This window comes from Rhipicephalus microplus, chromosome 6 (genome assembly GCF_043290135.1).
Source record: "Rhipicephalus microplus isolate Deutch F79 chromosome 6, USDA_Rmic, whole genome shotgun sequence".
Classification (NCBI taxonomy): Eukaryota; Metazoa; Arthropoda; class Arachnida; order Ixodida; family Ixodidae; genus Rhipicephalus; species Rhipicephalus microplus.
Window position 1 is genome coordinate 26,886,971 of NC_134705.1, and position 15,366 is coordinate 26,902,336.

At 43.9% G+C, this 15,366-nt stretch overlaps 1 protein-coding gene across 18 annotated transcripts in view; it reads left to right on the plus strand.

Annotated features, from left to right (window-relative positions):
- The first annotated feature begins 676 nt into the window (after positions 1–676).
- Positions 677–15,366, plus strand: part of Sirt2 (Sirtuin 2) — a 438,023-nt gene continuing 423,333 nt past the window's right edge. For 5 of the 18 annotated variants that reach the window (XR_012884102.1, XR_012884103.1, XM_075865858.1 and 2 more), the window contains exons 1-2: positions 680–847; positions 13,078–13,220. Coding sequence is in view for 12 of the 18 variants with exons in the window: in XM_075865858.1 (XP_075721973.1) it covers positions 838–847; positions 13,078–13,220 (153 nt within the window). In the remaining 6 variants the exon portion in view is untranslated. Of the gene's footprint in view, positions 848–13,077; positions 13,221–13,724; positions 13,817–15,366 lie in introns of those variants that run through there. The other 13 variants (XM_075865863.1, XM_075865865.1, XM_075865857.1 and 10 more) reach the window with 7 other exon arrangements.

The following is a 15,366-nucleotide window of genomic DNA, read 5'->3' on the forward strand; positions in this document are numbered from 1 at the left end:
AGGAAGGTTTTCAGCTACTTGTACAAGAAGAATGTCAATACAAAGTGGAGAAAGCGAACCATAAAATGGACGGATAAATACTTAGAAAACAGCAGTTGGGCCAAACCAAAAGAACGATCGGTTAAGAAGAAGGTGAAGGAAACGGAGACTGACATGTGGAGATTTGGTATGATTAAGAAGTCCGCACTAGAAATCTATCGAACTTTTAAGCAGAAAGTTGCCAATGAAAGGATCTATGATAATACTCGGGGTAGTTCTCAACTGTTTGAGGCCAGCACGGGAGTATTGCGAACCAAGACATACCGGGCCAAATATGAAGGGGTAGACATGGTACGCAGTGCGTGTGGAGAGGAAGAGGAAACTGCCGAACACTTCATAATGTTCTGCAAAGGGCTTCGACCTATAGTTCAGGGTGATGGCGTAGAGTTTTCCAAAGCATTGTGTTTTAGGGACAGGTAGGGCAATATCGACTTTAAGCGGGTAGAATTAACTAGAAGCAGGTTATGACTGGTGGCTTAAGTCAAGGCACGAGTGAAACTTAAACCCTTAACTGCAAAATACGAATCCTCAACCTGACTATTTAAAGGAAAAAAAAAAAGATAAATGTAATGGTTAGTTCACTAAGTATACGGCTAGGTGGCAGTAGCCGCCGCCCAATCTAAAGGGTACAGCCACAGTCATCCATCCAACTGTCCATCCACCCAACGGCACCTCTAGTTCCTGCTATTGCTGTTCCGAATTCACCTGTGTTCGCTCATCGCGCAGTAATTGCGGTTGCAGAGTCTTTGTGAAGTAAACCAATAGATCGTTTGCCGTATTATCTGGGTTATATTCGACATGAAGAAAGGTGAAGTAGTACTACGCTGTGCTCATCACTTTTCAAGGACGGAGGGTGTTTCCTCTCTCCTTTTTTGTGTGCGTGCTTGACCGTGTTCTCCTATGCCCACGATTACGCGGTGTTGATTGACTACATGCGCTGCACGATTTTTGAAGGCTGCAATCGAGGGGGCACGCCGGCTGCGTAGAATGAAAGCTGGATCGTGTTCATTGGCAAAATGCGCCGTTTGAGCGCTTGCTTCAGAAGCGACCCGAGCTGTTTATGCGTGTCAAATACTGCAGTTTGCAGTTGTCCAACTTCCATGATTGATATGTGGGGCTTAGCGTCCCAAAACCACAGTATGATTATAAGATATGCCGTAGTGGAGGGATCTGGAAATTTCGTCCACCTCTTTAACTGCGCCCAAATCTGAGCACGCAGGCCTACAGCATTTCCTCCTTCATAGAAAATGCAGCCGCCGCAGCCGAGATTCGATCTTGTGATCTCCGAGTCAGCAGCCGAGTACCTTGGTCACTAGACAACCGCGGCGAGACTATCCAATATCCATGTGCGTAAGCCACGTGGCTGTGCACATTTGCCACATGCAGGCCTTCCAGAAAATATTTGTCTCCCTTTAATCGGCCAGCTGTCATTCGGAAAGCCTGGCGTCAATTTATTTCATGCACCCCGTTTCGATACGAAATCTCTTGCTGCCCCGCCGCCGAAGCCAGCATAAAAAGAAAGAATCGTGATTTGTTGACAAATCAGCTTGTTCAGAATGTTTAGATTTTAAGGGGCGTTCAGCTTAATTATATGACACCTAGCTGTTCATTTTGACAGCATCAGATATCTCAATGTGTCAACTCTGCATTTGCTAACAAATATAGTTTCACAGACCTTGCGACGTCAGACACTACAGCTGAGTTTTGTTGCATTTAGAAAACTTTGGCATGTCTAGCATACAGGATAGGACCTGCATAATCAGAAACAGTGAAAACTGTATAACCAGCACCTAGGTGTCCTGAATTCTTTCATATTGTTGACAGTTTTCAAATAGAGGCCCCCAAAAAATTGCACCATGGCCACTGCACATGCACAGGGCTTGGGTTGGGGATGCTATTCCTCGAATTTAGTGGGAGCCCCAAAGCCTGCCCCAAAAGATCTGGGTCAAACATGAAGGCACCCACTGAAGTGACAACTCTCGACCAAGACCACAGTGACATAGAATAGGGGGACTGTTCGAAGCGCCGCATAGTCTATTCGAAAGCTCATCGCTCCTGCTTGACCCAAAGCAAGCACATGCAAAGGGTTTTGGAGCCCCTATTCGAAAACTTCCTTGTTATTTGCATTTACTGGGCATGTTGAATAGGCTGAAAAGAATGCTTGTTTTTAAATTTTTTTTATTTAGTACATACTGCAGACCACATCGTGGTCTTTGCAGGACTGGCATACATCATGATTGTACACTCAACTAAACATATATAGCTACAAAAAAAAACAGTACATACATTCATATATATATATATATATATATATATATATATATATATATATATATATATGCTTTGAAATATATATATATTTTCAAAGGAATGTAACAGTATTTTAACATGATGTTCATGAAAATATGCAGAAAGGTACATTTCAAGCAGATTCTCACAGGTTCTAAAGTGGCGGCAGAAAATTCATTTCTGAAACGGTCAGGGGAAAAAAGAAAAACTTGTGCATTTCTGTTCTGGCATAGGTGGGTGTTAGTGCATCAGAGCAATGGTGCTGTGTTCCCTTGTGGAAAGGGGACTTACATAAAGCGAATGGTCGAGGTTGAGTTTGTGGTTAATCAGCTCATGTAAAAATTCCAGGTGGTACTTCTTAATGCCAGACGGAACAGAAGGAATATCATTAGCCAACATTAGTTGGGACGGCGAGTCTGAATGTTTGTATTTATTATAAATAAAACAAACTGCATTTTTTTGTATTCTCTCGAGTTTGTCTATATTCAGTTTAGTATACGGATCCCATTCAACGCAGGCATATTCTAGTTTTGCAGAATACAAGTTAGGTAAGTGAGTAACTTAACGTTTGAAGGGGAATTCTAAGTTTGTGTTGCAGATAAGCTAGTTTGTGGAATGCAGTAGAGCATGTGTTTTCGATGTGACGGTTCCAGGAAAAATTGTCGGTGAAGGTTATGCCTAGGTATTTATAATTATTAACTTGTTTTTATGGAACAGACCCTAATTTGTATACGTAATCGAGGGGATTTTTTATGAGTTATGCAAAGGGAGGCTGCTTTGTCGGTGTTGGCTGCCATGCCCCATTTTTTGCACTACAAGGACATGTTATTCAGGCTGGTGTCTGTTTTCCTTTGTTCTTCAACAGACATAATTATACGAAAAACAAAACAGTCATCTGCGAATTGTCTTATTCGAGTACCAGGTGTGGTGATAATCGTGATTTCGTTAATATATAAAAGAAAAATCAATGGTACCTCAGACACTGCCTTGGGTAAGACCTTAAGTGACTGGCAGATAGCCCGAGCTGTGCCCATCAATTGTAACGTACTGCTCACGTTGTTAGGAGTGGAATTCTGGGCATATAATGAATGACCCTTTTTAAGTTACCATAATACACGCGTTAGGTGTTGTGTTTCCATTTTGTATGTTTTACTTCATTTTGCTTACTTCTGTTGTAACTACAGTACTGCATTTTTTTTCTTTTTTTATAGTACGCATTCTGAGTGCCTTTACTAAGTTGAATGTAAAAATTTGTGCATTCCTTTTACTCACTGTATTGGTATTTTGGTATTGTATTTTTTTTTTAGTGTACTATGAGTGCCCTTCCTGCAAGCACCGAATTCTGGTCTGCTGTATGTTATAAATAAAAATAAATAAAAAATAGCCTGCTATTCAAGAAATTCTACAAATGGGAGGTTTACTTATTCAATGATCTGTCATTTTCATGGAGTCTATGCCAGATAGAAAATAATTCTTGTTAACTTCAATTTCTGTCATGAAACGTTAGCTCTACTACTATGCCATGCCACGACTCAGCAGTTGCACAACTCGTAATGAATATCACTTCATCAGGAATATTTATAGTAGGTAAATGACGCTAGGTTATGCCTGGTTTGCAGAATTAAGCATAAGAAACAAAGCTTGTGCAGCAGTAACTGTTGTGGTACTCTTAATTAATGTGTGAAGATGATTTTGTTTATTTAGAAGATTAAGCTTAGTCTTATTACGCATAGCTCCACATTTATACGATGTAGCTGCCCGAGATAAGCATCATCACAACTACTTACTAATACTTCAAAAATGTTACATCTTTTTTCACACTATCTATGATATGAAATAATTGAACATGGTAAATAAATTTATGGTCATTCAACCACCTTTGTAGTCACTTGTGAATGACGTAAAAAAAAGAATGCTTTCTGCACCTGAAACACAGCTATAGAAATATAGACCCTGTACTCAAACTTGTCGCTGCAAAAGTGTTGTTTGGGTTTGATTGCATTTTCCAGTAAGTATATAAAACTTGCTGCATGCTGCAACAGATGCCATGGCCAGCCAGCCTCATTGCTGCTCCAGTCATGGCCTTCATGATCAAGTGTTAGCTGATGATGTCAAACACTCATTTGGAAATTGTGCAAGAGTGTCCCTCCCAGACCCGTTGGGGAAAGAAATACCCATAGTAAATTTCATGAAGTAGGGAAGCACCCACTATGTCACTATTCGTTATTCGAGTTACCTGATAGATATATCAAATGTTTTATGTGTATTTTGTTTGTGCTATTTGGCACGGTAGTGCCAAATAGCACAAACAAAATACACATAAAAAAATACACATGCTTGGCACGGTAGTGTCGGCAAGCCAATTCGGTAGTGGCGAGGGCTCGTGCAGCTGCAGCGAAACGTCAGTGCCAGCAAGCCGAGCTACAGTTGAAGGCTCGCAAAGCTGCAGTGAGACAGCAGTGCTGGCAAGTGGACCGGGAAGTGAGGAGAGTGCGGGAAGCGGCTGCGAAATTCCTGAAGAGGTCGCTACCTGAAGTTGATAGCGCTGTAGCACGGTTTAAGCGCGAATTCCTTCTCCAACTTTTTGGACATGGCTACAAGGTTTATGTCTCCCAACTTGTGGTTCGACAACAATGTGACAAAGATTGCAAGCATCAAGAATGAACAGTTTCGTGCCATCACAGTGCTGCTGATGATCAGAGTGGTTTGTTTTTTGTGTCGTCTCTATGTGCATGTTCGAGGGGGCAAATGTACAGGCAACTCACAGTTATCCAAATGATCCACCGGAGTTTTGCCCACTTATCCTTATTCACTTCGTAGATGTTCTGTGATTTTTCTCTTATTCTTCACAATAGCTATTATTGACAACAGTGTTGGCAGCAGCGTATAACTATGGTGCCAGAATCGGCTCTTGCTGTGAACTCGAAACAGATTCCGCTTCATTATATAAAGGCCTCACACACCATTACTCTTATCGGAGCCATGACTGAGAGCACAGAGTGGCTGTTTACCAATAGGTATAGGTAGGTGGTGGGTGACAGCAAAATATACAGCCGGTGGTATCTATGTTCCTTGTTCACTCCATTACTTCGTCTTGAAAGTGGGGTTGAGGGCATGGAACTTTATCTGCTGTAATAGATGCTCTACTGCTTGATTGTTGATGATAGTAAGAGCAAACGATGTCTGCAAATTTTTTTCATATATCACTTTTTTTTATTTTGCACTATAGTGCCCTCGTTTGGATGGCCTGCGCAACAAAGAGTGTTCAACTGCAAAAGGAAGAAAATAAAAATGGCATTTGGAAGTGTCACGTGAAGCCAAGGCTTGCGTCTTCTGCTGGCGTCGATTGTCATTCAGGCGTCTTCTTTCCTTCGCTCCTGTGGCGTAAGCCTACAAGTGATGTCCTAGGACCATGAGAATGACTGATCTGAATATGCCCTCAAACTGACCAAGCCTCATGTCCACAGGACGTCTCAGCAGCGCAACTGTGTCTCCCATCTTTCTGCCCCTAGAACCCGCAAGCTTGGTTTCACCAGGTCTAGAGACAACTTTTGCTGTGCAGCATGCTTCGGAAAGAACACGCTACTGTCACGTCAGCTGAGTCCTTCCTCCTGATATTGCCAGTGAGCTCTCAGACGTCCTCTCCAATCTCTCAGGCAGTATGCCATATCAGCACTTTAAGACCAAGGGGCTAGAGCAATTCATGCCATTGGAACATGTCCTCCTTCAGCAGCTCCTCGCAGAGGGGGACCTTGGTGACAGGCGTCCCTCCCAACTACTGCACCGAATGCTACAGCTTCATGGGGAGAATGACTTCTCAGCCCACTCAGCGCTGCTTCGCGAGCACTTCCTCTGACGTCTTTCCCAGTCAATCCGCTTCGTCCTCGTGGCAGCTGGTGACATGAACCTCGACCAACTGGTGGAGCTTGTCGATCAGGTTCCTGAAACGACCGCCTCATCCGTGAACGCTGTCTCACCACCAATGGACATAGCGATTTCGTGACTTGAGGCCCGAATCGATGAACTCGCTGCCTCAATTGCTGCACTCCGAAGACACCTCCAAAAATTCATTCGCCTCGTTTCTGTCATCAAGCTCCTCCATGCACATGAGAATCTCAGAGTCCCAGCCCTCCACCTCTCTGCTGGTACCGCAGGTGTGTCGGTCACTGAGCCACGAGGTGCAAATGTCCCTGTTCGTGTCTGGGAAACGCTTGCTGGGACCAATGGCGGCGGCGTGTGGTCTCCCCTCTTGTTCTAGCTACATTTTCATGGTAACTAACCAGCTATCTGGCGCCAAGTTCTCTTAGATACAGGCGCAGAAATAAGCATTGTGCCCCCGATTAAGGCAGATCATACGAAGTTACCTGGCAGTCGCTTTGTACTGTGAATGCTTCTGCAATAGTGACAAATGAACTCCGATCTCTCACTCTTGACTTTAGTTTTTGCCACATTTTCTGGTGGGTTTTTGTTATCGCAGACAGCGTTCAACAGATCATCGGTTCAGACTTCCTCTCACATTTCAATTTAGACATCAGCGTGCGGTGTCGCCCCCTCGTCTACAGTCAGACTCGTGTCTCCATCTGTGGATTTCTGTCCAACATTGCTCCTATGGCCATCCGCATGCTGATACCTTTATTTTCATTCAAAAGCATCTTGTAGAGTTTTCCGGAATCAATAAAACCTTGCAATCTCACCCAGGTACCTAAACATGCCGTGACACACCCCTTCGTCACCCATAGTTCACCCGTAGCCGCCCGACCACGCCGCCTTTTGGAAACTGCCTAGCTATCGGCAAACGGGAGTTTGACCACATGCTGCAGCTCGGCATTATATGCCTGTCGCCAAGCGCTTGGGCTCCTCCGCTGTATTTAGTGCCAAAGCGTGATCCCGGTGACTCTTGTGGAGACTGTCGAGCGTTGAGCACCAAGACTGTTCATGACAGCTATTTTCTATCTCACATCCGGAATTTCAATCGATTTTAATCACGCCTCGATGGCTGCACCACTTTCAGCAAAGTGTACCTTTTTAAGGCGTACCACCAGATTCTCGTCGAGCCTGCCGACATACCTAAGACTGCCATCACGACGCTTTTTAGTTTGTTTGAACACGTGTGGATGCCTTTTGGACTGTGCAATTTGGCTCAAGCCTTCCAGCGGTTCATTTCTGAGGTCACACGAGGCTTCCCTACTGCGTTTGCATATCTTTTTGATGTCCTCATCACCAGCCAGATGCCTGAAGAGCATGAACGGCATTTCCGTGCTTTGTTCCAACACCTGGCAGCAGTGTGGCCGAGTTGTGAATGTCTTGAAGTATATTTTCGGTGCATCTAAGCTTGACTTTTTGGGCCATCACATATCATCCAAAGGTTTATGTCCCACTTGAAGCAATGCAGGATTATCCTCAGCCTACAACAGTGTGCCAGTTATGCTAATTCTTGGGAGTTGTTCCCCATCGCGGTGGTCCAGTGGCTAAGGTACTCGGCCGCTGACCCGTAGGTCGCAGGATCGAATCCCGGCTGCGGCGGCTGCTTTTTCGATGGAGGCGAAAATGCTGTAGGCCTGTGTGCTCAGATTTGGTTGCACGTTAAAAACCCCAGGTGGTCGAAATTTCCGGAGCACTCCAATACAGCGTCTCTCATAATCATATGGTGATTTTAGGATGTTAAACCCTGTATACCAATCAATCCTGGGACTTGTAAATTTTTCCAGGTGCTTCATACCACACTGTGCAGAATTGTTTTGACAACTCATTGACCTTCAGTCTACCGCCTGCCTGTCCTCTGCCATTTCTTGGTCGTCAGAAGCCCAAGCTGCCTTTACTGCCACCAAGCAAGTCCTCACAAACGCTATGCTTCTTATTCACCCGCGCAACAACTTGGTTGACGCATCTAGCGTGGCCATCGGAGCCATCTTTCAGTAGTGCATTTACTCTGAGTGGAGACCTTTGTCTTTCGGAAACTACTTCCTGCTGAGACCCGCTACAGTATCGTCAGCTTAGAGTTACTAGCCATCTACACTGCAATACAGCACTTGCACAATTTTCTGGAAGGATGCTCGTTTTCCGTGCTGAGTGATGATAAGCTGCTGGCATGTGTTTTTCGTGTGAACTCATTCAAGTACGTTCCCAGGAAACTCTGCCATCATGCTGAAATCTCGGATTCATGACCAATATCTGCTACATGAAAGGCATTGACAACACTTGTAACCGTGGTTGACTCTTCGTCTCCAGCCATCGTCTGGGCCTCATTCTCCACCGTGTAGCAGAATAATGAAGAGCTGACCACTTTTCGGGAGAACCCTCATTCTTTCCCACTGCACCAGGTGGCAAATTCATTATTGTTATAGTGCCATGTCAGAGCTGAAATCCCCGCTCTTTTGTTCCCACTTCATTACGTCCCATCGTTTTCCACGCCTTACACGGCATCTATCACCCCAGCATTTGGGCTACTCAGCGTCTTCTCACCCAGCGTTATGTCTGACTTGAAATCAACAGTGATGTACATGTTTGGACGCACATGTGCCTGCCCTGCCAGATGACGAAGGTCTCCCCATACTTTTGTTTCGCCCGGCCGTTGTTTTGACCATGTATGAAAAGTTTCAAGGTATCCCATGTATTTCTATAGAAGCGTGGCTTGGGAAATTTTCACCAGGACTGTACATCTAGACATTTTAAGCACTCTACCAGTGTCTCAGAGGTACTGTTATATACTCATCATGGTTGATCGTGTCACACGCTGGCCTGAGGCTGTTTCCACTTAAGGTATAACCACTGAGACAGTTACTTGCGCTTTCATTTCTCGTTTCATCTCGTTCAAGTTGGCTGTCCTGGCATCGTGACAGTAGACCGCAGACGTCAGTTCAAGTCCACGCTGTTCACTTGCCTTAATTGCAGCCTTGGAGACAGGCATTACCGTACCATTGCATATCCTGCGTGTGCCAACGACACGGTTAAACACCTTCGCTATCAACAGAAGACGGTCCAGATTACCCACCTCAATAGAGCCACGTAGGGAGCTATTCTCACAGTGTCCAATTCAGGGACATGTCCAATTTGGCCTCCTTTGATTAACTGGAATGCACCACCCGTTTCCGGTCTTTCTTCTGCAACGTAATTTTGACGTCATGCAGCTTTTACAACTCTCAACGCAAGTGAGAAAGACGGAATGCGTTTCGCCACAACGAATGCTGCCCCCAGAGATTCAAATTTAGACGCACATCTCTGAGGCTGTGCATGGACTCTAATCACGTTAGTCCTGAAAAGCGGCCGCCCGCCTGATGCCCCTGAAACGTCTGTACGCGTTGCTTGCATCGCTCCTCAAACATCTCAACATGTTCATACGCGCGTGCGGAGCTGTCAAGTTTGTTTTAAAAGTCCTGTTACTCCACATTTCGTCCACATAGTTTCTTTTTGCACTAGGAATGTGCTGGCCGGATCGGTGTGCCACCGTGGAGCCCGCCATGACGTCTTGACTCATCGTTTCTTTTCGTAACATAACTCGCTCCAGCAAATTGGACATGTCCACGAGTAGGACACCGCGAGAATAGCTCCCCTGAATTGATGCCTTGCCACCAGTGTTGCGAAATGTGCACCTGCATTCCATGCTGATTAAACTCTGCGGAAATGCAACTTGCTGTGCTTCCATTTTTTTCATGAAAAAATTCCTCGGAATGGAAAAACTTAGCCCATTCCCCCTTCAGGAATTGTCAGTCAGGTTGATTCGATTCCTGTAATTCCTCAGCGTAGGAAAGGCATATCTTGATAGATTTATCGAGATAAAAATGAGCGTAACAACATAAAGCTGATGTCATCAGATGCATGAGAATTGAAAAAAAATACGCAAAACACATTACTATGGTCGAGGGATAGTACCTTGGTGACTCATCTCGTGCAGTACAACCACACTACTAGTTCCTATTGAGACAGTTCTCCCGCTACCTATGGTATTTGCATGGTCAGCACAATCTTCAAAAAAGAAAGTTAACAAACAGTTGGTAACGTATGCATTTATTTGTTTTGAGCGTATTTTACAACCTTCGTGGCATCTCTTTACTATATAGCCATTAGCTGGTAAAGCTGGAAACTTTTGTCGTTACTAACCAGGAATGGTTTTTTGGTTTTTTTAACTAGGTAACTACCTAGCCACATATGTCAAGATCTCTCGTAAATTCCACCATATATCTTGAAGTAATCCCGACACTCCTAAGAAAAAATTTAGACCAATCTTAATTTTGTTGATTACTTTGGAATAAAAATTTTGTTCTAAGACATGATACACATATATAAAAGGGCAGACAATAATGCGTACAATACGTCCATTATTTTTCGAAATTATATGGCTGCTAACCACTACACAGCATGTTATTCCAAAGTATGAGCATAAATAGCCTAACGGCTGCTACAGTATACGATACTGGCAGCCAATATTCAATGTTTGAAAAACAACACATTAACGAAAATGGGCTCAATTTAAAAAAAAAGGCGTAATTTCATTTTTCATTCCGTGGAAAACGCGCTTCATTCCATTCCCATTTTATTCCTTCAAGATTTGTCGCCATTCCTATTCCATTCTGGGGTTGTGAAAATGTTGAATGATTCCGGACTTATTGTGATTCCGGAGTGATAACTCCGCAGTACTGCTTGCCACTGGTGCTATTAGGTTTACGGGCTGTCATCAGAGTGAAGTTTGAAGTTCATTTCACCACAGTGTTACACCATACAATGTGTGGTGTGGAATGCGGGAAAAAAGCTGCGATAAAAAACGCAGCTTGACTAGCCCCACATCCCATCAATGCAAAGCAGAAAAAGTGACGGCATTCATAAAGTCCTTGAAACAACTAAACGGACACAAATACATAGTTTAAAGTGGCACCAATAAGAAATATTGCATACATAAAATTTTAAGATATGTTAATAGGATCGCACTCTTTGAGGAAATACGAAAAAATAGAAATAAGCAGAACATGAAAAACAAATCTCTGGAACTGCCTAAATCTCTCTTGCGTCATGAAGGTAAAAAAATATTCGACATATTTTGTCGCGAAAGAAGGCGCAATTGCTCCAATGAAAAATTGAATTTATTTAGTATCTGTGGGAGTGAATGTTTCAGCATTTGTAGACCATAGTTTGTTGGGCATCGAGGAACCTTTGAATAATCACTCTGTCTTGTAGATAGAGACAAGGTGCTGTGCTCTAAGCATGCTATGGAGATAAGATTGTTACTTTCTTTTTTAATTTCAGTTTTCAAAGACGCTAGTAAACAATATTCATACGTGTTGTCAAATCTTACGACTCTGAAATTGTTGAATAAAGACAAGGTATGTGCATTACATTCGGCATTTTCAATAGAACGTAATGCATTTTTTTTGCTCTGCTGCTGAGTACCGTAGTGCATCTACAGTACTCAGCAGCAGAGCTGGTGCATGGAAGTTTTCTGCGGCTCCCTGGAGACAATGCAGCTACCAGCTCAGCCATAAGAATTCCTGCAATGCCTTCTGGACTGCGTACAAAACCTTCGGCCCACCCCAACCTGACCTTCCGATCACAAGGCAATATTTGTACAGTCTCATCTGACCAGTTTGACACACGTTTTGGAGCGCCATGACACGGTTAAACCGCCTTTAATGCCAGTCTATGACAGACCATTCCACGTCCTCAACCGCATCGAAAAAACTGCCACTCGTCTACAAAACGACCGCGAAGAGACAGCTTGAAGTGACTTAAAGGGGCCCTACAGAACTTTTTGAGCATGGTCAGAAAACGCTGTCGATAGGTAGTAGAGGCTCCCAACAACACTTGAGCCAAATAATATAGTGCAGCACGCGGCCTGGAATTCACAATAAATGATCAAAGTCAGCTAAAAATAGCTTTATTTTTTCTCGACAAAAAAGCCCCGTAAGCCCATCTATCAGCCATTAGTTTGTTTGAACATGGCGCCCTCGGTCGTTACAAAGGTCGCCGCGAGAGGCTGTCACTTGTCCATGCGTGCGTGCGCAATCCCACTAAAAAAGTTGAGTATCCAAAAGAAAAAGAAAATGCTCGAAGTCATGAGACGCAAGTGACGTTTTTTGTTTGCCCCTCCCATCCCTCCCTGCTCAGCTTCCAGCGCTTTTGTCGGGGCGAGAGAAAAGAGATTGTAATGGCAGCATGTGACAAATCTTGGTAACTTTGCTCGTACTGGACGGATTCTTAAAATTTTTGCTGCATTCAATTTATGAGGTAATACTCTTTCTCAGTGAATTAATTCCATGGTTATTAAAAAAAAGGGTTTCAGGACCTCTTTAAGGTACGCCTCTTTAAGACGGCGTACCTGAAGACTGCCATAGAAAACCTCTCATATATGCCTGATCTTCCGTTGGACTACCCAAAACATGTCAGATTTCGACTTCCAGTCTACACCGGGGGCCTTGTAGCCCGCTTGCTTGGATGGTGTGCAAAACGGACAGCCCGCGACTGCAAAAAAAAGAAAGTAAGGACGGCGCTTGGTCATGGCACTTGAAGCTAAGGCTCATGTCTCCTGCTGGCGTCGGTTGTCATTCAGACGTCTCTTTCCTTCGCTCCTGTGGCATAAGCCTACAGCACGATAGTGGTTATGGACACCGATAGTGGCAGTGGCGAACAGCTAGCCACTACCACTGCTATTGTGGTTTCATAACAGCTTTCGCTGTAAAAACACTATTTGATGGACAGAATACTATAGGATTATAATGAGAATATTGTCATATGGGGACCAATAACATATTCACTGTGCAGGAGGTGGCACTGAAGAGGGCCTGCTCACGAAAGCGCCAGAGGAGGAGAGTTTGATTCCCGAGTCAACTGCTGCACCAGCAGATGGCTCCAGCAGCAAGCTGTCATCTTCCAAGGCCAGTGGAGCCAGCCTTTTCAAGCCCGAGGTGCTCATTTGGCTATAGTAGGAAGTGGAAGGCTAAAGCTATGTTTGAGATCAGCAGAGACAGCAATAACAGTTGATGTGAAGAACTTAAAGGGGCCCTCCAACACTATTCAACTTTCTATGTCTTTTTCGTGGGTTGTTTAGACTGAAGTAGAGACAGACTGATGCAGCAAAAATGGCAATGATAACAGCACGCATTGTGAAGTTATTCGACTTACGAAGTTCAAATTACCAGAAAAAAAATGCCGACCCTCAACTATATTTTCGCAGGGTCACTTGACACATTTCACTCGCCCATCACGCCGAAAGGCTTTCCTAATGAAATAAGCTGGAAGCGCCTACGCAGGGGAATCTCGAATCCCATTAATGCTTGTTTTTTGTTTTTTTCCCAAAGTAATGTGGACCTTGTTCCCACGGTAACAAACGTGGTGCTTGACGCATGGCTTGCCAGAATGTGAGTTGGAGCTGGCGTGTCGAAGCGAGGTATTTTCTGCTTTTTTTACAGCATTCTGAGTCACTGCCTCCTTTCATTCTAAAAAAGGAACTTGTGGAACGACCAGGACAGTGAAGTACTGTTGACACCTCGCGCATTGTTCGGTAAGCCACCCAACAAACAACAATGGTACACTGCACCCCTTCAACAGTGCTTGTGCGGAAAGAGATGTCATGCAAGCTCCCAAAAGCAATAAGAAGGAAGAAAGAGGGAGAGAGGTCCTTAGAGGTCTTTCGTATAGACATCTGACCCGCGCAAGTCAAAAATCCAGGGGCAAAATGGCAGCTGTCATGCTTTGTAGTCGCAGTGTTCTTTTTTTGTTGTGGTCATATCTGTTAAGGGTTCGATGAAAAAACACAGAGAAAGAAAATGAAACAGATTAGTAACCTCAGTTTTAATCCTACACCACAATTACTTCTAACGTTACATTTTGCAATCATATGGCGGCAACCTTCTGGCGTTATTTCCGCCCGTGAAGTTCTGGTGAGCGCCACTTCGGGGTGATGTTGTCGGTAGCGATGCAATGATTCTATTACATGATTGATGTACTAAATCATTTGATATCAGTGCTTAGACCTATGCTAAAATTATCTCCAGCTATCAGTCTACCCAAACCACAAATAAAAAATAGGTGCTTCAATAGTGTTGGAGGGCCCCTTTAAGGAAAGAACAACTATGTGAAGTGTTGCTTGTGTAACTTTTCAAAGGTATAACCTCACCTGGGCTGTAAAAGATGCAACTGCTTGGTTGGTGATGATAAGAGTGACAACGTATGCAAAATTTATTCCCATTTTATTATTTCGCATGAGAGTGGTTATCACATCGGTGGTGGCAGTGGCGAACAGCCACTTACTGCCCCTGCCGTTGTGATCTGATAACAGCTTGCGGTGTTAAAACACAATATTTGATGGGAAGAATTTCATAGAACTATAATAGGAATTCTGTCCTATTAACATATGCTCTGTGGTGGCATTGAAGAGCGCCTGCTCTCGGAAGTGCCAGATCCTGCATAACACACCTACCCGCTATTTTTGGAAAGAAAAAAAAAAACTCAGAAACTGTCGGTCTAATACCAAGAGCCTGCATGCAGATATGGAGACACCATATGCATGCAGATATGGAGAACTTTCAGTGCAGTGTAAAAAATTGGCATGCCATATGAATAAAGCCCAGCAACTCACTCCTTAGGAATTACGGCAATTGCAACCAGCTAAGTGACCATCTGTATGGCTTCAATGCAAGCTTTGGGATGAGAGCACATGTAGAAAACTATAAAGCATATCGAGAGAAGCCCATGCGACCACGCCCTGTCGGTCGAAGTAGATTCAAAAGTGAAAGAGGGGTGGGGCAGTGCACTCTTTGGCCGTGAACAGAAGAAAGGCGAGACAAGCACCACATCAGGCAGTGGATAATGTAAGCTGACTTCCGGTTGCAAGTGCAGTAACAGTTCTGGTTGTGCAGTAAGTGTGGATAGTACATAAAAATAAAGTATGTTTATCTGCGCATGCACACACACACTTTTCATTCAAAGTATTTGATACAAATAAACACACAGCACTCAACTCACAACCATTTTATTACTTTGAATGCAAGGTAGTTTGTGGCACACATCAAAGCAATGGAAAGGTGATTAGATGAAAATTAGGCAAAGAGG